The sequence below is a fragment of the Rhinolophus ferrumequinum genome (assembly GCF_004115265.2).
Source record: "Rhinolophus ferrumequinum isolate MPI-CBG mRhiFer1 chromosome 15 unlocalized genomic scaffold, mRhiFer1_v1.p scaffold_54_arrow_ctg1_1, whole genome shotgun sequence".
NCBI classification, from domain to species: domain Eukaryota; kingdom Metazoa; phylum Chordata; class Mammalia; order Chiroptera; family Rhinolophidae; genus Rhinolophus; species Rhinolophus ferrumequinum.
Window position 1 is genome coordinate 4691023 of NW_022680357.1, and position 21203 is coordinate 4712225.

Sequence of the window (21203 nt, forward strand, 5' to 3'; positions counted from 1 at the left end):
GGTTCCCAAGTTTTATTCAAGAACTCATACAAAATATCCCAGAGAAATGAGTTTTATCTTCATCTTCCTCCTCTTCTTCATCCTGGTTAATCTTTTTTTTTTTTTTTTTTTAACAGTTCAGGCATTTAATTAGATTCTTCGTAATTAATTTAGAACACCAGTTTGTGAGGATAAACCCCATTTGTGAGAGCAAACACAGAGCGGAGGTAGCCCTGGAGCTGAGGAACAGCTTTGATTTTTGGCAGAATTTGCGAGTCCACGGCTTTCTGATCAATTTTGCGCTGCTCTGTAATTTCGTATTTCTCTTTCTCTGTGTTGAAGATCTCCCCTTCTTGGTGCCTGGGCTTACGCAGCTTCTTCTTCTTGAAGTAAGCATCAGTGAGATGTTTGGGGATTTTCACACCACTGATATCAATTTTGGTGGAGGTGGCGATGACAAATTTCTGATGTGTTCTACGCAGAGGAACTCGATTGAGGGACAGAGGTCCAGTCACAAGTAGCAAGCCACTGCTCAGCTGCTTCAGGAAAACCACTCTCTTGCCTCTATGGCGCCCAGTGAGGATGATCAGAATGGTCCCGGGAGTGATGCTGGCCCGCAGTTTTCTCACGTGCTGACTGAAGGGTTTCTTGCCATGGCTCAACAGCTTTCGAGGCACATCTTCAGTAGGATAGTATCTAGGCATTTTGCGAAGTTTAACCACTCGGGTGCCACCGTTCTTGTCGCCACCAACTGGTTTTGTGACAGTAGCAAGAACCTTCTCCTTCTTTTTCTTTTCAATCCTGGATTTAGCTGCTGAGTACTTCCTCTTGTACATGGCCTTTCGGGAATACATGGCCGAGCGGGAATACCTGCAGATTCCTCTGACCAGGACAGGGTTTCGGCTGCAGTGCGGCTTCCCCTTCTTAGGCGTTTTGGCCTTAAGGTTAGCCTTCTTAACCTTGCCACCAGCATCAGCCTTCTTGGCTTCAGGTTTCTTCTCCTTCGTGTCCGGCTTCCCGGCTTTTTCACCCGCCATCTTGCAAGTTGGGAAAAGGCCATCCTGGTTAATATTGAAGTAATGCAATTTGTAACTCTCTTTGTTAGCAACTACACACAACCAATCATATAAGCTGTTCTTCAAATACTTTTTTGGTGAGATATTTCAAATACCTTTTAATAAAAGGCAGCTTCAAATTTACAGTGATTTTGCTCTTCCTCCTTTCAATGGTTACAATCCGTCCACCAAGATTCCCAGCTTTTCCATTCACTCTAATTTGTTCCTGAAGAAATTGATCAAAAATTGGCAGCATCCATGACTCCATCTTCTACTATGTGGGTGGAGTCAAGGGTAAACTTCAGAACCTGTTTTTTGGGGGGCGGCGGGGCCCTTTGCTACAAGCTTTTTCACAGGTGCCATAGCAGCAGTGGAGGCAGAAAACTTCACATAATTTTGACCATAATTATTTTGACTTATTAATACCTGGTATTGAAATATTAAAACAATGGAAGTTGAACTTCTCTTAGATTAAGTTCCATTAATACTGTAAATGTAAATAATAATGTTAATTATTAATGGACAGAATAAATAATGTGTTACTATAAAACATTTCTGTTATGGCCATTTTGAATCTGAAATGTCCGTTGGACATCCAAATGGAATTGTCAAGAAGGAATTATATATATATATATATATATGCTTAGACATCAGGGAAATATACATTTGGAAGGCATCAGCATCTAGACAGTATTTGTGAAGAACTGATAACACTATTGAGTCTTCCTATCCATGAATATGGAATATTTAGATCTTCTTTGATTTCTTTCAAGTGTTGTAGTTTTCCTCATACAGATTTCATACATATTTTGTTAAGAGTTATACCTCAACTTTATTTTGGGGGGGAGGTACTAATGGAAATAGTGTTGTATTTTTTTATTTCAGATTACAATTGCTCATTGCTGGTATACAGGAAAGCAATTGACAGGAAATATACAGGAAAGTAGATTGGTCTTGTTTCCTGTAGCTTGCTATACCTGCTTATAAGTTTCAGGAATTTTGTGGTTTTTGTGTATTCTTTGGGATTTTCTACAATCATATCATCTGCAAACAGAGACATTATTATTTCTTCCTTCCCAATCTGTATACCTTTAATTTCCTTTACTTGTCCTATAGCATTAGATAGAAATTGCAGTATGTGTTGAACAGGAATGGTGAGAGGCGCCATCTTGTTCCTTATTCCTGATCTTAAGAGGGAAAGCATCTAGTCTCTGACCATTATGGTAGTTGGCTATAAGCTTTTTTCTTTCATTTTTTTTTATTGAGGAATATTGGGGAACAGTGTGTTCTTCCAGGACCCATCCGCTCCCAGTCATCCTTCAGTGTAGTTGTGGAGGGTGCAGCTCAGCTCCAAGTCCACTTGCTGTTTTCAATCTAGTTGCAGGGGGTGTGGGGCACAGCCCACCATCCCAGGTGGAAATAGAACTGGCAACCTTGCTGTTCAGAGCACGCGCTATAACCAACTGAGCCATCCGGCCGCCCACTGGTTGCTCAGCTGAAGAGGTTGTCTTCAATCTAGTTGTGGAGGGCGCAGCTCATTGGCCCATGTGAGAATTGAACTTGCAAACTTGTTCAGAGCATGTGCTCTAACCAACTGAGCTAACCAGCCACCCTGTAAGGTTTTATACATGTTCCTTATCAAGTTGAAGAAGTTCCCCTCTGTTCCTAGTTTGCTGAGGGCTTTTATCATCAATGGGTGTTGGATTTTGTTAAATTCTTTTTCAACATCTGATGATTTTTCTTCTTTAGCCCATTGATGTGATGGATTACAATAATTGATTTTCAAATGTCGAAGCAGCCTGATATACCTGGAATAAATTTCATTTGGTCATGGTGTATAATTTTTTTAAATATACTGTTGGATTCAATTTGCTAGTATTTTGTTGAAGATTTTGGCACATATGTCCATGAGAGATACTAGTCTGTAGTTTTCCTTTCTTGTAATGGCTTTGTCTGATTTTGGTATTAGGGTAATGCTGGCTTGATAGAACAAGTTAGAAAGTGTTCCTTCTGTTTCTATTTTCTGATAGAGATTGTAGAAAATTGGCATAATTTCTTAAGTGTTTTGTAGAATTCACCAGTGAAACCATCTGTGCCTAGTGTTTTATTTTGGAAGGTTATTAATTATTCAGTTTCCTTAATTAATACAGGCCTATTTAAATTGTTTTTGAGTTAGTTTTGGTAAATTGTGTCTTTCAAGGAATTGGTCCATTTCATCTAGGTTATCAAATTGATGGGACTATTTACAATATTCCTTTATTATTGTTTTAAAGTCCATAGGATTTGTAGTGATGGCCCGTTTTTCATTTCTGATTGTAATTTGTGCCTTCTCTTTTGTTGATTATCCTGGTGAGGTAATTTATCAATTCTATTGACCTTTTCAAAAAACAGCTTTTGATTTTGACTTTCTCTATTGATTCCATTTTTAATTTCATTGATTTCTAATTTTTATCATGTCTGGTGCTTACATGTTTGGGGGCAGCTGACCCTAGGTCCCAGCCCTGTGCTCCAATGCAGGGGTGAAGGGCACTTCCCTCCAGCCCCTCCCAGGTGTGGTGGGGCAGGCAGGGGGAAGTCTGACCTGTCCAGGCTCCGCTCTCCTGGAATATTAGGGGCCCATGACCTTGATCTCATGGGCCCTTGTGCACACCAAAGCCTGGGACACAGAGGGCACCTCCCAGGTGTGAGGAGAGAGTTTGAGTTGTGGGAGCATCACCCATCCACATGCCTTTGAGACCATCTCTCACTAGGGCAGAACCAGGGACCCCCACCTTCTCTGGTCACTGCCTGGCACCATGCAGCCTTTGTTTTCTAGGTGTGCAGGCAGGTCCTCTGTGCAATAACCCAGTGGACCATGTCTAGACTTCTTGAGGAATAAGAGAATACGTTGGCAGCCAGTTTTGTCCCTGGTTTGAAAGGGTACTATAGGCTTGAAAAACAAAGTAGATAAAGGACAGTTTCTCTGTGGTCTTTATGTGCTGGTTTTTGTTGTTTTTAAAGTTAGGACTGAGGCCTACACTGTACCATACAATGTTTTGTACCAAAACGAAGCTTAGGGCTGCATGTTTAAAAAATAACAAAAAAGAGCAATAGGCAGAAATGAAGAAACAAAACTATTTTGTAGATGGTGTAATTTTTGACCACAAATTACAACAGGACTGAGAAATTATTGAAAATTAAGAACATTCAGTGAGGTGTCTAGTTTCACAAATATATAATTAAAAATAACTCATAACAGCAATAACTATAAAAATGAAAAAAATCTATTTACAGTAACAAAATATTTACTCGAGGAAAATTAGAAAAACTTACTAAGGAAGACTCCAGTAAATGAAAAGGCATGTTTCTGGATGGGAAACAAAATTTGTAAAGTTAATTTTTTCCAAGTAGTTTATAGGATTAGATTATTCCAATCAAAATACCAATGTAAAAATCTGGAAACCTAAAAAGAGCAAAACTGATCAAGAATTCTTAAAATCACTAACTACAGGATCGGTCCCATGAAGGCACCCCTGGCTTGGCCTCTGGGCAGACAAGTCAGGAAAGTCTGGATATTGGGAGGCCAACAAGAACAAACATCCACTACAATGAAAACACTGGAATCCTGTCTCTTGAGGGGCAGTGTGAGCTAGCCACTGGCGACATTTCTAAAAATAAAACTTTGCTTGTTGAGGTAGTGACCACCCATTGCCAAAGGTCTGATAACTGCCTAGAGGGGAATTAAGCATATGGTAAAGTTTTTGAACAGCCATGGATCCGTGCAATGTCTTCCTCTTCCTTTTCAGGCTCTTGGGGTTTCCTTCCTAGCAAGTTTTTTTCTTGGCTCAGCAGAGGGAAAGATTCTGAAGAGCTTTTTCCAGTAGTGGGGCTGGGTGGCTGGGCCTGAGCAATCTGAACTTCTGTGGCACAGGAAAGGCATGAGAGAGCTGACTGAGCAATTACTAGCTGAACAAGAAACAGTAAGAAAAGTAGACATTTTAAAATTATGTTGTGGGAATTTCTGTAAAACAGTCACTTTTTACCATAAATACCAAACGTTACTGAAATTGTTAGTTTAGATCACATACAAATGACAGAGTAAGCCTTTGATATTCAACTGCCATATTTTCCTACATTCCAAAGTAAACAATCCCTTTTAACACTCAAGCTTTAACAGGGTGTTCTTTGAAGGTTATACCTATTGCCAATAGAAGCTGTTCGCTTAACCAATCAATAGATTGGTTCTTTCAGGGGAACCACCTTTGCATTGTTTCTCTTTTCTCAAGTGTGAATTCATATGTGGGGGGGAAAATGGATATACTTTCAGTACACAAGAGTCACTCTGTTCACCTTGCAGGTAAGCAGCCTCCAGACTCATTTCAAAGCCGTTCTCGAGGAAGGGATCTGTGACCTGTACATTGTTGTGTAAGTTCACAAAAGAAAGCTCCTTAGTCCAAAAAGCCTAGATGCTAACCGAGGTATAGCCCTTGAGGATGTTTTCTTCTGTTAATTTTCTAAAACTTTGAGGTTTCAGCCAAGATGGGTATTTATCTAGTTTTGGCTATTATGAGGTTTTCACATATCTGTATCTTTTCAGACAGCCTGGAAATTCAGAATTCCTTATGAAACATTTCAGGTCGAGGCAGGACCATCAGACCTTTCCCGACCCCATTTCTGCTTTCGGGTCTTACATGCTAAGTGGGTTTTTTCATGCCGGGTACAGTTTGACAGTCGACCAAATCTTCTTCCACATTTTTTGCAATCATATGGCCTCTCAGCCACATGACTCTGCAGATGAAGCACAAATTCTTTGTTCTCTGGGAAGGTTTTCCCACATTCTGGACACTTAAATATCTTCTTCCTTATATGGATTCCTTCATGGCGACTCCGATGAGAATTCTGTCGAAAATTTTTTCCACACTGAGAACATGAGTAAGGTTTCTCTCCTGTATGGATTCGTTCATGTTTATTAAGGTTTGTTTTATGATTGAAGCTTTTCCCACAGTGACTACAGTCATAAGGTTTTTCTCCAGTGTGAGTCCTCTGGTGGGAAATAAGGTAAGAACTTTCATTAAACTGTTTTCCACACAGTGGACATGTGTACCATCTTCTTGTTCTCCTATTTCGGGTAAGTGCAATAACATTGATATCAACATATTTGGAGAGTTCCTCTAGTGGAGTATCATTTTCAATAGTAACTAAAAGATTTCTCACTTTCCTTTCCTTTGGAATGGATGTGTTTAGTCTTTTTTCTTTATGGCAATCTGGAGGCGGCTCAGAGACCACTGAACAATCCATTTCATCACAATCTGAAGACTTTTCTCTATGATCTTCACCCTTAGGATTACTGTCATTGACTGTTGAAACAGAGAGAATTTATTAACTTTGGATACCAGGTGAGAAAAGTCTGATTTCTCATGAAATAACCTTGAAAGTCACAAATGTGAGGACTGGCAGATAATCTCCATCAACATTCCTTTTCTACTTATTGAGGGTGGGATACATGACTGATAAATCTTTCCATATCCCACAGTGAAAGTAGTTTTCTTTTTACTTTAAAAAAATGAAATGAGAGGGACTAAAAGCCTTCATATGTCTGTTTTCTGAATAGGCACCAATTACTTACTCAACAAGCTCATACTGACCTTGTATTGTGTGTAGAGCACTGAGCTAAGTACCAGGGGATGAAGGACATAAATACTAAAGGGTACCACTCGTAATATTTAGGAGGCTAGCAAATGAATGGTAAGGTGAGTTACTTACAGGTTCTCAGTATTAAATATTATATTATTATAATAATAGATAATATAATATCCTATATAGTGAAAAACTGTAAACAACTAAAATGACCAAAAATACAGAAGGCATAGCATATTCACACAATGGATTATTATTTGGGCATTAAAGTGATTACTACAACAGGTAAAATGAAACTATGGTAGAAGTCAATAGTGATCTTTTTGGGGGAGGAAGGGAAATAGTGACTGGATAGAGAGGACAAGAGGAATTTCTGGGGTGCTAGGAGTCGTCAATTTTAGGTGGTGGTTAAACAGATGTGTACATTTTGTGAAAATTTGAGCTGTACACTTATGATTTGCAGACTTTTTGTGTATACTTACAAAAAAACCTCTGTGTAAAATAACAGATTATAAAGACTAAGTAACAAAGTATGCTGTGAACAGGTGGGGTGACAGGGACCCCTAAACTCTGGGCAACTTACTGGGAATAAAAAAAGGGTTAAGTCAACCACTTAAACATGTGGCTGACCCTGAAGCCGGAATATGAATCTCTGCTGGATTTACCAGTTTCACACTAATGGACTTTTAAATTATTCCTTTTAATTTCCTTATGATAATGAAAATGCTGGAACAAAGCATATGCCAGTTTTCATCACAGCTCGTAATATGAACTGTTGTAATGCTTTCCAAAGGCCCTGTACCAATTTCAATACAAGCATTAACATGTGGGTAACCATTTTACCTAATTTTGCCAGCATTAGATATTTTAAAATATTCACTAGAGAATACAAAAGATAAAAAACAAAAACAAAATAAACAAAAAAATACTTGGTATACGAGGTGTGATCAAAAAATACGGTGAACTTTCAAATAAAAAAAAATTTATTACAGTAAAAGACACAGTGCCAATAATCTTCCTTAAAATACCCCCCTCACTTCGAACACACTTATTCCATTGTTCATGCCACTTTCTTAAGTAGTTCTGGAAGTCCTCTTTTGTGAGTGTCTTTAGTTGCACTGTTGCAGCTGCCTCGATGTCCCGAATCGATTCAAAACTTTTACCTTTCATGGTCATTTTGTTTTTGGGGAAGAGCCAGAAGTTGCATCATGCCAGATCCAATGAATAAAGTGGATGAAGACACGCCATAATGTTTGAATTTGACAGAAATTGCCATACCAGAAGCAATGTGTGACATGGAGTGTTTACGTTGTGATCACAAAATACAGTGAATGCTGCTGCTGAGTGCCATCCAACGGAAAGGCAGGGATCTTCAATATGTGAAGTGGTGTGTAGAACCTTAGTTAAGTGTGTGACAAGTTTCAACTTGTTCAGTGCAGTCAGTCGGGTGTGAGCTACAGTTGAGAGAACGTATATTTTAAAGTGTGCTATAAATCATCCTCTACCATGACAACACTCCATGTCACACATTGCTTTTGGTATGGCAGTTTCTGCCAAATAAAAACATTACGGTGTGTCCTCCTCTACCTAATTCACCAATCTGGCACTGTGCAACTTCTGGCTCTTCCCCAAAGTCAAAATGATTCAGGACATTGAGGCAGCCGTGACAGCGCAACTAAAGACACTCATGAAAGAGGACTTCCAGAACTGCTTCAGCAAGTGGCAAGAATGATAGGATAAGTGTGTCTGAAGCGGGGGGTGGGGAAGTGTTTTGAGGGAGATTAATGGCAATGTATCTTTACATGATGTTAGTTTTCCCATTTAGACTGGTGTCTCTCCAATATTTAACAATCTTATATTTACCAATAAAACATCTCGTTGACTCCTATTTTGTAGCCATTCTGAATGAGAACTTTCATTGTTTTATTTAAGAATGCTATTGATAGTTATATAGTTATTTCCTATCTACCTACTTTAAAACTATTAAATATATTTTAGTTGATCCTTTTAGATTTTCTAAGTACAAATCAGGGTTTGTACTAAGTACTAAAAGGGTTCCCTCACTTTCCAATTTATTCTTCTTAACCCCTTTTTCTTACCTTCTTGATTTAGAAAACCTAGTTAATGATATTAATAGTGATAGCAGGTTTCTTTATTTTGTTCTCAGTTTTAAGTGTTTTATGTTCTCTCCAGTGTTTTATGAATTATTATAAATGTTAGGTTATATTAAAGGGCTAAATGTTTTGAGGACAATTCATTGAAACTTATGATTTTTATTTTCCTGAAAGTGTCAATAAATATATTTTACATTCCTTTAATATACCAATTTTTCAAATAAAAAAATAAAAACGTGTACAATGAGAAGTATTACTCCAATCCCTGTCCTCATCCATTCTATTCATCCCCCAGACAGGTAACAGTTTTTATTAGTTTCTTTTTAGTCTTCCATTATTTCTTTAGGCAATACATTTTTTTCTCCCCCTTTCTTACTTAAAAGATAGTATACAATGTATATTTCTGCTTATTTCAATCCTTATATTCCAGTACATAGAGATTATCATGGTATGATGTGTGGACACACTGTATTCAACCCTGCAGAGACACCTGGATTGTTTTTAACCTTGTGTTTTTACAAACAATACCACAATGAATAACCTTGTCTATACATTATTTTAAACATGTGCTGTTGCTATAATATGTAGGTCAGATTCCCAGAAGTGGGACTGCTAGATCAGTGTTAATGCATCTGTAACTGACCAAATGTTACTATTTCAACAATCAGCTGTATGCTGATGACTCCCAAATCTCTATATCCTTATATCTTCAATTCCCAATGTCCAAGTGCCCAGAGGATAATCTCATTTTATTTCCTGCTGTGAAAATAAAATCCATGGTAATTACAGATTCCCATTCATAGGGACTGTACTATACTGCATGCTCACCAGCAATATGGCTGTTTTCCAGCAACCTCACCATCAATATGTTGTTATGTTTCTGATTTCTATAAATCTGAGGTTAAAAACCTAGGTAACTCGGTAGAGGTTTAATTCGCATTTCTAATTATGAGTAGGGCTGGACATGTTTTCATGTGTTTAAGGGTATATTGTATTTCTAAGTGAATCTACTGAACTTTCTCTTCTGTATTTCTAGGAGCATTTTATAAATTAGAAAGATTAGGCTTTTGTCTGATAGTTATACGTATTTCTCCCGATGTATTGCATTGCATTGTGTCTGTGTGTGTATTTTTTACTTTTATGTATTTATTGATCTTTTCTTTTGAGACTATCAGACTTTTGAGCCTTAATTAGAAAAGCCTTCCTTTCCCATTGTTATAAAGGAATTCACCCATATTCTCTAATCATGCTTTAATGGTATTTCTTAAAAACATTTAAAATCTATGATTCATTTGGAGTTTTTCTTGGTGTGCAAAGTAAGGTGTGATTCACCTAATGGCTACCATATTCAACCCTGCAGAGATACCTGGATTATTTTCAACCTTGTGTTTTTATAAACAATACCACAATGAATATTTTGTACATTATTTTAAATGTGTGCTATTGCTATTATCTGGATTGTGCTGACAACGTTTATCACAAAGTTCCTCTTTACCTTGCTGACTGTAGACCCTGACTTTATCACAAACTAAATCCCCAGTGTATTTGAGGCTATTTCTGATCTTTCTATTCCATTCCATTGGTCTGTCTAGTCACATGCTAATACTACACTATTTTCATGACACAGGATTTAGATTTAGAGGCTGCTTTAACACCTGATATGAGAAGAACTTGATAAAAGTGAACTGGTATCTTAAGATGCTTAACCATAGAGCTGGGAGGACTATGGGGTGAAGCTAGGCCCCTTTATTAACTCTCTAGTCCTAACTTCCTGTTAAACTTTGTGGTAACTTCCGGGGAGGGGATGGGGAAGGGGGAGAAAAGCCATCTTGGAATCAGGGCTTTTTGCATGTGGGCGGCCTGTTGGAGTGCCAGTCGGAAGTGTGTATTGACACACTGCTGGGGTGACCTCGTTTCTTCTTCTTTTCCCGAATAAACCCTTCTTTTGGTGGATTTTCTGGAGAGTTATTTTTGGCCAATCGACAAACCCCTCCTGCCCCACTGCTCTTCTTTTCAACTTTCCTGGTTACTTGTATTTATTTTTCCATTTGAATTTGTCATCAGATTGTCTAGTTCCAGGGGAAAAAAAATCCAACTTGGGGAGAACTGACATTTTTATGGTATTTCTTTCCATTTAGTCAAGTCTACTTCTGTGTCCTTTAAAGTGTTTTAAAGTTTTCCTCATAGTTTTTACACATTTCTTAAGTTTATTTCTAGGTGTTTAATCTTTTTTGTTTCTACTTTATATCTTCTAAATGATTGTGTCTGCATATATGAAAGCTAATGATTTCCATGTACTGTAAAAATTTTACATCCCATTGCCATACTGTATGCTCTTATTATTTGTAATAAGTTTTCACCTTCTCTAGGGTTTTCTAGCTACACAATTCTTACACATCTAATTTCTTTCTATTTACTGCACTGGCTAATACCTGAAACATAGTATTAAGCACAGTAATAGCGATAGTGGGCTTCATCGTTGTATTCCTAATTTAAGTGGGAATACCTCCAAATACTTCCCATTAAGATGATGCTGGCTGAAAAGTTACTTAAATACCCCATTAGGGAAGTATCTATTAAGTACTACTTCGTTAAGTATTTTTATGAAAAAGAGGTTTGTATTTTGTCAAATACCTTTTTAGTAACTATGATAATGTAGGATTTTTCTCTTTTATTATAAGATGGATTATATTAATAGACTTTCTAGTATTAAATTATTTTTGCATTACTGGAATAAATCTTACTTGGTCATTGCAGTTTTTTTAATCAGGTTGTGCTATTTTTGTTACACTAATTTCATAAAAAGAATTTGGACGTTTTCTTTTTCTGTACTCTGGAATTTTTCAAAGCATTTGAATTATCTATTTTTTAAAGATTTACGAGAATTTTCTGTGAAACTGAGGGTGGTCCTTTTTCTTGGGTGGGGGCTAGTTTTTGACAATTTCAATTTCCTCAGTGGAAAATGGTTTTATTTATTTGTTTTTAAATCTTTTAATTTATTCCTCTGTTTTTTTTCTATTTTTTAACTTATTGATTTCTAATTTACTATTTATTTTTTGTTTTCCTTTACTTGTTGTTTTCCTAACTTTGAGTTAGAGGCTTAATTACTTTCATTTTTCTAAGTTAACATAATGTGTTTCCCTGACATTAAGACTGGGTCTTATAGTAATTTTTGCTCCAAAAGACACTTTAGGGTTTATTATGCTCAGGGGATGTCATTCTGAAAAATCATGCTAGGGCTTATTTTCTGGTTAGGTCTTAGTTTTTGGGGAAACATGGTACATGATTTTACAGACATGAATTTTCTTGAGTACCACTTTAGGTTATAGCATAGATTCTGATACATAGAGTTTTCTAGAAAAATGTAACTTTAATTTGTATTTCCACTTTGACCCAAGGTTACTTAATAATTTTTAAAATTTCTGGGTGGAACCTTTTTTTATTTCTTATGTCATTATTAATTTCTAGCTATATTGTGACAGAGCCTATTGTGTTATTTTCTACTCTTTGGAATCTCAAGTCATTCTTTGTTGCCAAGTATGTAGTCAATGTGCATCAATCTTGTAAAGGTATATTCTCTTATCACAGTAGATGGTAGATACAGCCGTAAGGACTATCTCACTGAGAATTTAAGTGTTCTACATTTCCAGTTGTTTTCATGTGGTTCATTTGGATTAAGACACACATTCTGCCGTCCTCTTTCAAGGGCTCTCCTTTAATTTCTGTCCCCGCGAGGTTTATTTCCTTATACTTTTCCCTCTGCAAATTGACCAAATGTTACTATTTTAACTATCTGCTGTATGTTGACTCCCAAATCTCTTCTGACCTTACATCTGACCTCGAATCCCCAATGTCCAAGTGCCCAGAGGATAATCTGATTTTATTTCCACAACAGGATAAATAAAATCCATCTTCTTCCAAAGTCTGCTCCTGGGTTCAAATCCTGTCTCAACCTCATCAATATCTCTTTATATAGTTATAATGGTTTCACACTGCTTATCTTTTTATATGAATGACTTATCTTACAAAACATATTGGAAACTTCTGGAGTGCAGGAATTGAGCAATAGTATCTTTTTAATGAACTCCAGAACCCAGCCCTGCCTGTGTAAAAAAAAAAAGTGGCATTTATTAAATGTTGGTGAATGACTCTAAACTTTAAAAACAAAAAATACGTGTCTACCTTTGCTGTTTAGTGTTTGACTTTAAGCTTAAATTGTCAGATTCAGGGTATGGGCAAGGGAGGAGGAGGGGAGGCAAGCATTGGGTCTCAGCGCCTCAAGGTTCATGGCTAAAGTCTTCCTGGAGTTGGCCACATACCCACCAACCAGTCACTCAATATAAATGCTAGCTTTGCCCAAGACTCAGGAAAAACTCTGTAATAAATCTTACCTGTTTATACTTTTCCCTAAAATAAAGAAAATATAACAGAATAATCTGTGGGAAATTAAACCAAGCCTATTATGTACCACTCCTCTGACTATATAGTTTACGAAAACTAGAGTTCAATAGACATGGATTTTTGTCACTGCAGACAACTCACAAAACCCACTCTCTCAACTTCAGCCTCAAAAGCAAACAGCCCTGAAGTCAAGGTAAAAAAGTATTAGGCACTCAGCAAAACAGTTTTTGAGGGCTCCTGACTCTAGGGTAATAGTGTTCTTCTAATGAAAAGCTGAAGCATTTCTAAGCAGCTTATGGAGAAGCTGCTGCTAGATAAGTTCATATGTAGCACTGAGGATACTTGTTAACCATTACTGGGAAGTGAGTACAAATGAAAAAGGCCCCGTGCACTAACCATATAGGAAATTCACTGACAAAATGATGAGAAATTCAGCAAGGAGGCAGTGCAGCTCTGGGCCAAGACTGAAAGCTCTGATGTTAAGATTCCCAAAGCCCAAATCCCTACTCTACTACCTACTGCTGTGTGGGTAGCAAATTTGGCAAATTTCTTAACTTTTCTCTGCTTCAGTTCCATCATCTGTAAAACAGTAATAAATCTATACCCTACAGTACTATTCTGAGAATTACATAATAAATGCATGCCAAGTACTTAGACTAGAGCCTAGCACATAATGGCACACAAGTGCTTAGTGAATGCTAGATATTATTTCTATCAATAGTGGGATATACTATTTTCACTTATACTAGTAGGCTTTACAGTTATTGAACATCAAGAAAAAAAACTTAAGAGAGTTTGTCATATGTCCAATGAAAACACTAATTTAAAATACACCTGTTGGGAGAATAGCACTGGATCCAGAAAATGGATTCAGAAACGGTCTGCCTGTATTTTCTATCTGTTTGAATATTTGGTATTAGTACATTAGCTGCAGGTCTTGCTTACCAAGAGAAGTCCCCTATCAGCCCTGATGCCCCCAAGACAGAGAGAAAATGGCCACCTACAGCTCTGCCACATGGGATAAGACAAAAACTAAACGTGTGTGAATATGTGCTTAACTGGTGTGAATGGCGTCTCGAAAAAGTCTGAGATGAAGTAGAAGAACATGCTTTTCCTGTAGCATTCAATCTGAACACACAAGGGACTTGATTTCTTACCTAGTAACATCATCTCCCCAACACTGTCTTCCTTCTCTGAGGTGGGCTGTTGAGTAGGATCCAGGCTCACACATTCTTCTTGGGAGTGAAATACATTTAAATCCTCAAAGACCACCAGCTCCTGAAAGAACAACAGGCCCTCTTTCTCTTAGTTACAGAGGTTCCTTGACAGCCCTGCTGATCAGAAAGACTGAAACCCAAAAATCAGGGAAGGGATCTGTAAGTCCCACACAGATGCAGCCAGACAGGAAAGCCAAGCACAGAGAAGCCAGAGGAAAAGCAGAAGAAAAACATCCAAGGAGGCAGTGAGGAACAAGCCCACTCTCTTTGCTGACTCCCCAAAGTGTTTTTATACAAAGATTGGCTGAGTGGGAGACCAGCAAGAGCAGAGAAAGTGATGCACTCAAATAGTGAATGGGAAAACCAAACCCACCTCAGGCTCAGCTTTCAAACACAGAGACCCTGTCTCCTGTTTTTGCTGGATGCCTTCTCTGGTCAGAAGCTTCACTAAGGGACGAGGATGCACTGGAGAAAGAGGAAGCTGTAGTTAACTGAAAAGTCAGTGACTCTAATGTGGAGACTCTACCCACACGCTGAGGCCAGGGTATCCTCCTTCTATAGGCAGCGCATGGCCTTTTCAGCTCCTATGAGCCCAGTCAGAGATCAAGCCATAAACCACAGGGTCTTGAACCGATTATCAGGGTCTCCTTATTATGAAAAGAATGATTCCCCTAAGTACCTTTTAAAATTCCCATTTCTACTAAAAGGGAGATTGGTGGAAGATAACGTCTGAAGATGCCCACGGCAAGCACAAAATTTCCAAAATTCTACATAAAGTGAAATCAATAATCCATCCACATTTATTTATCCTAAAAAGATATCCTCTACCCCCCCTCCCAGAATGTTTGTAGAAAAGTGACTCTACAGAAAAGACATTATTTATTTTATAGCCTTATACACACCCACCAAACAACTCAAGCTCCAGCTTGAGAAAAATATACTTCCTCTCCCCAATGTTTACTTACTAGAATCAATTCCTACTCTCAATACCCATCATTCTAACTGGAATTCATTACTAGCACGGAAGCCTATCACTCAGCATACGCCCTCCCCCCCACCCCACCCCTTTCTCTTCTAGTGAAACAGAAGAGTGTTCTTACCTCTGTTCTGAAAGTTTGAGCTCACATCCTTCATGATAACCAAGGTCTCCTTGACTTTCTTACTGGGCTGGGCCAGGCCTGGCTTGGGCAAGAAGGTGAGGAAGTGCTCCAGAACCAGCTGGTGGATGGTCTTGGGCCCGCTAGTAGCATCTCGAAGTAGGTCTTGGCCCAGCTTGGAGTTTGGAGGAACTCTCAGTATAAAAGACTGCTTTGGCTTTGAGGACATAGGAAACACTTTTGCAGCCATTGTACCTTGAATCACACACCACACTCGTTTCTGCAGAGCTTCGAAAGCCACCTCTTACTGAAGAAATCTGTCAGAAAGCTGCAGACAAGAGAAATCGTGCGTTACCCACAAGATAAGGCCGGGCATGCCTACACTCCCATGTGGCTTGGGTAGTGAGACCACATGAGATCTAAGTCAGAAGGAAAAGATAAGGTGCGGTAAGGAACTCGCAACTAAAACAGAAGATCCCTAAATGGGATACTCTTAACAAGGCCTGAAAGGAAGATCCTGAGAATGAAAGTCAAAGGATATCCAAATTTCAAAGGCCAAATGGAAGGGAGCAAAGGCAGCCAGCAGACCAAAGGCCATGCTCCTGAAAACTGTAAGTGCAAACTTCACTGGGAAGAGCTGTTTAACTCAAGCTGGTAGAAAGAGCAATGGGCTTGAAGCCAGGAAACCTGGGGCCCAATACCGAGGGCATCTGCTTAGAAGTTAGTTAACTTGGCTACTGAATTTGACCGCAGGTCCCTCGGATGCCCTTGGGGGATCGGGGCAGTTGATAACTCAAGAAGCCAACGCAAGGACGCATTGAGGTGTCCACATGTGGCCTGCTGACTTTTTTATGCTGAGAAAGCCCTGTTGAAAGCGGCAAGGCACATCCCAGTAGGGCCCAACGAGCCTGGCTCACTCTAGAACCTCTCCCCCCGGTCAAGGGCTACCTTGACCGCAAAGCCCAGCGTGGGCATTGCTTGGGGAGCGCTGCCGGCTCTCTATCCGGGCCACAGTCCTCCACCAACGGAACACGCCCCGCTCCCCAGAGGCTTCCACAGCCTGGTTTCCGCCCTCTCAGAGCACCTCACCTTTCGGAGGCTCTGTCACACCTGGGCGTTCGGTGAGGGCAGCCCAGAGACCCAGGCTCCGGGACGAACGGGAAACTAGGCGTGGGAGACCGACCCCTCCCCTCGCCCTTCCAAGTGTCCTCACAGGCCGCCGTCAGTAGCAGAGCACGGCAGAGACGCGGTGCCTTCTGGGAGGCCGGGCACCTCAGCAGCTGTGACATCACGCCCGGTGCCTCGTTTCCGGTGCGATAGCTTGGTCTCCCTGCTCGGAGCGGGCAGTATGCGCTTGAGAAGGCGAGGCTCCAGGCTGGCCGGCGGAACTCTTAGGGCGGGGGGGAGGCCGGTTGGTGGCAACCGCTCTCTCTGTGAGTCTGCTGGGAAGATGGAAAACAGAAGGCTGGCTCCAGCCCTCCATGACATGCTGGCACCACTCCAGGTACGTGCTAACTCCGGAGGCTTTTGGGAAATGTAGTTCGGCTCCAAATAGCCAATGGGTCGCCGCCAAGGCCGTGGTTGGGGCGGGGCTGGGCAGGGGAATCGACCGGAAACGGGTCGTTTCTGGGACCGGAAGGTTGGCCTCAGGAGGCCGCAGTAGTCGCGGCAGCATCCGGAATGGTTCAAGTGAGTATGGGAAGCGCTGAATAGGTAGTGTGTCCTGTTATATCTGTCTCTTACTTCGGGGTGTCCCGTACGTCAGAGCCGGGCGACCCTTCTCTCCCCGTTTGCCAACTTCAACACCGCGGTCTGGCCACCTTATTTTCTAAGAAATTCTAGTCCTTGGATCATCTCCGCTTCCGTCCTCAATTTCAACTTCTCACGAACGCCTAACAGCGTCTTTTCTCTCTACATTATTCCCATACTCGGTTTCCGTACACTGATCAGTATTGAGATAACGGGAGAGGTTGCCTTATCCTGGAACACCAGTTTGCAGCAGGATGACAAAAGTAATGTAAATCAATGTCTTTTTAAAAAAAATAAATTTTATTGGGGGACAATGTGTTTCAACAGTGCCAATCTGCTCCAAGCAGTTGTCCTTCAATCTAGTTTTGGGGGGCACAGCTCAGCTCCAGGTCCAGTCGCTGTTTGAATTGAACTAGCAACCTCCTTGTTGATAGAGCTCCAACCAACTGAGCCATCCGGCCGCTCCCTCCGGAAGCTCAGCGGCAGCTTGTTGTCTTCATCTAGTTCACTGGCCCATGTGGGACTTGTACCAGCATCCCTGTTCAGAGTTCACGCTCTAACCAACTGAGCTAACCGGCTGCCTCTCAATGTCTTAATGCTAATTATAGGTGACTCACTTGGCCATGTTTTAAAATATGTTATAAAGAGTCTAATGTCAAAACTGTAGCACTGAAACTAAAAACAAACAAACAAAAAAAAACTTGCCTTTTAGTTGGCTTTAGCACTGAAACTAAAAAAAAAAAAAACAACTTGCCTTTTAGACTTCAGAATCACTAAAAAAAACCCTTTAATTAAAGCGGTGTGGTTTGAACTAGGAGAAAATAAATAAAACAGTAAAAAAGAATAGTAAGTGCCAAAAGTGATATGAATATATGGGGCCCTATATGAAAGGGCAACATTTTAACTTAGTGTAAAATAGATGGTGTTAGCAAAAACTGTCTGTTCTCCTAGGGAAAAAATAAGACTCCTGTCCTTATACTACATACAAAAAAAGTGGAATTTAATAACCAATAAAAGAACACTTAAGAGAACATTAAGTTTAATGTTGAAGGAATACAGGAAACTGAGATGCCTTAAAGTAAAATATAAATCTATGTGACTATTTTTTTAAAAAACTTTAAAAAACAATAATTATTCAAATATCAATATTTTGGAATCAAAGAGAAGTGTTTAGTTCATTTTAAAAAAGTAAAATGATGGTGTGTATCCTATTGTAAAATTTGCCCGGAGGCTCAGGTGGTTGGAGCCATGCTCCTAATGCTGGTCCAATTCCCACATGCGCCAGTGAGCTGCGCCCTCTACAGCTAAGATGGTGAACAACAGCTTTCCCTGGAGTTGGGATGCGGTGTGCTGCCATGAGTGGCCAGCAGCCAGCGAGAGCTGCCCCGAGCTGCTGTGAGCGGCCAACCCTCCACCGGTGACCAATTGCCTCACCTGGGGGGAAGCGCAAGGCTCATAATACCAGCATGGGCCAGGGAGCTGTGTCCTACACAACTAGACTGAGAAACAATGGCTTGAACCGGAGTGGGGGCCAGGGGTGGGGAAGGCGGAAGAAGGGGGAAAAAAAACGCTTAAAAAAAAATTCAACACTGAAGATAAAGTGATTTCCTTTGTGGTTAAAATATGAAGACAAATTTAGAATAAAGTTTTATAAAAACAATAGAAAAATAACAATATTAATAAAGTCAAACAAGAAATAGACTGCAAAATAATTGTAAAAAGCCAGATAAAGAATTAGACATTCCCAACATATAAAGAACTCCTACCAACTGACAAAAGACAAAGGCAAAGACTGTGAAGTCATTCCACAGAGGAGGAAAACTAATTGGTCATTAACATTTGAAAAGTTTAGCCACTTTGGAATCAATTTGGCAGTCACTCAAAGTTGCCAGAATTACCATGTGATCCAGCAGTTCCATTCCTAGGATAAAACCAAGAGAAATGAAAACATGTCCACATGAAAACCTGTACATGAATAGCAGCATAATTTATAATGGCTGAAGAGTAGAAACAACCCAGATGTCTATCAATTGATAAATGGATAAACAAGATATAGTATATCCATATAATAGATTATTGTTCAGCAATAAAAAAAAGGAATGAAGTACTGACACATGCTGCAATATGAATTGACCAAATGGAAAGTGACTGCTAATGGGTGCAGGGCTTGTTTTTGGGTGTTGAAAATGTTCTGAAGTTAGTGGTGATGTTTGTACACATTGTGAATTATATTAAAAACCACTTAATTGTACACTTAATTTATTTTTAATTTTTAAATTACAGTTCACATTCAGTATTGTATTAGTTTGAAGTTTATAGTGGTGAGACATTTATCCCCCTGATAAGTCTAGTACCCACCTGGCACTATACATAATTATTGCAATATTATATTTCCTATGCTGTAATCACCCCTGTGATTATTTTGAAAGTGCTAATTTCATTTCTTAATCCTTTTACCTTTTTCACTCAGCACCTTAACCCCCCTCCCATTAGCAACCCTTAATTTGTTCTCTCTATCTGTGAGTTTGTTTCTGTTTTGAGTGTTCCACATATAAGTGAAATCATATGGTATTTGTCTCTCTTTGTCTGACTTATTTCACTTAGCAAAATACCCTCTAAGTCCATCTATGTTGTTGCAAATGGTAAGATTTCATTCTTTTTTATGGCTGAGTAATATTCCATTGTATATATGTACCACATCTTCTCTATCCAATTGTCTATCAAAGGACACTTAGGTTAGGTTGCATTTCATATCTTGACTAATGTATATGAAATGTTCTTCTTTATCTCTTGTTAAAAAGTCTGTTTTGTCTGGTATAAGTACTGCTACCCCAGCTTTTTTTTCCATTCCCATTTGCATGAAATAGCTTTTTTCTTTTTTGTTTAGTCTGTGTGTGTTTTTTGATCCAAAATCGGTCTGTTGTAGGCAGCACATATAAGAGTCTTGTTTTCTTCTCCATTCTGCCACCCTATGTCTTTTGATTGGAGCATTTAATCCATGTACATTTAAAGTAATTATTGATAGGTGTGTAGTTATCGCCATTTTATTGTTTATATTTTTGATATTTGTTTCTTATTAAAGAAGTCTGTTTAACATTTCATACTGGTTTGGTGGTGATGAACTCCTTTAGATTCTTCTCGTCTGGGAAGCTCTTTATCTGTCCTTCAATTCTAAATGTTAACCTTGCTGGGTAGAGTAATCTTGGTTGTAGGTTCTTGCTCTTCATCACTTTGGATATTTTCTGCCAATCCCTTCTAGCCTACAAAGTTGAGAAATCAACTGACAGTCTTATTTATGGGAGTCACCTTGTAGGTAAATAACTGCTTTTCTCTTGCTGTTTTTAAGATTTTCTCTTTGTTTTTAACATTTGGGATTTTAATTATGATGTGTGTTGGTGTGGGCATCTTTGGGTTTATCTTGTTTGGGACTCTGTGCCTCATGGACTTGTATGTCTATTTCCTTTGCCTGGTTAGGGAAGTTTTCAGTCAGCATTTCTTCAAATAGTTTTTCAATTCCTTGCTTGCTCTATTCTGGTACTCTTATGATGTGAATGTTGTTATGCTTGAAGTTATCTTAGGGTCCCTTAAACTATCTTCATTTTTTAAAATTCTGTTTTTTGTTTTGTTTTGTTTTTTTGCTGTTCCAATTGGGTGTTTTCTACTACCTTGCTTCCAAATCACTGATTTGATTATCTGCTTCATCTAATCTGCTGTTGATTCCATCTAATATATTCTTTGTTTCAGTTACTGTATTCATTTTTGACTGGTTCTTTTTTATGGTTTCTATCTCTTTGTGTAAGTTCTCAGTGAGTTCATCTGTTCTTCCCCTAAGTTCATTGAGCATCCTTATAACCAGTCTTTTGAACTCTGTATCTGGTAGATTGCTTGCCTCCATTTTGTTTAATTCTTTTTCTGGAGTTTTGTCCTGTTCTTTCATTTGGAACATGTTTCTTTGTTTCCTCATTTTGGCTGCCT

General features: G+C 39.2%; 2 protein-coding genes and 1 pseudogene across 2 annotated transcripts; all 3 read right to left on the minus strand.

Moving 5' to 3' along the window:
• Positions 1-16: 16 nt before the first annotated feature.
• On the minus strand, positions 17-1552 carry LOC117019346 (60S ribosomal protein L22-like; annotated as a pseudogene).
• LOC117019683 (60S ribosomal protein L6-like) lies at positions 93-1025 on the minus strand. The gene has a single exon (XM_033101738.1). It carries the CDS (start codon positions 1014-1016, stop codon positions 150-152), a length of 867 nt encoding a protein of 288 aa, XP_032957629.1. The 5' UTR covers positions 1017-1025; the 3' UTR covers positions 93-149.
• Positions 1553-3335: 1783 nt separating the features above from the next.
• Positions 3336-16758, minus strand: ZNF200 (zinc finger protein 200). The gene is made up of 5 exons (XM_033101737.1): positions 16569-16758; positions 15483-15807; positions 14756-14847; positions 14323-14443; positions 3336-6370 (listed from the first exon to the last, which is right to left on the minus strand). The coding sequence occupies exons 2-5, from the start codon at positions 15727-15729 to the stop codon at positions 5646-5648; spliced, it is 1185 nt and encodes a 394-aa protein (XP_032957628.1). The 5' UTR covers positions 15730-15807; positions 16569-16758; the 3' UTR covers positions 3336-5645.
• Positions 16759-21203: the final 4445 nt, after the last annotated feature.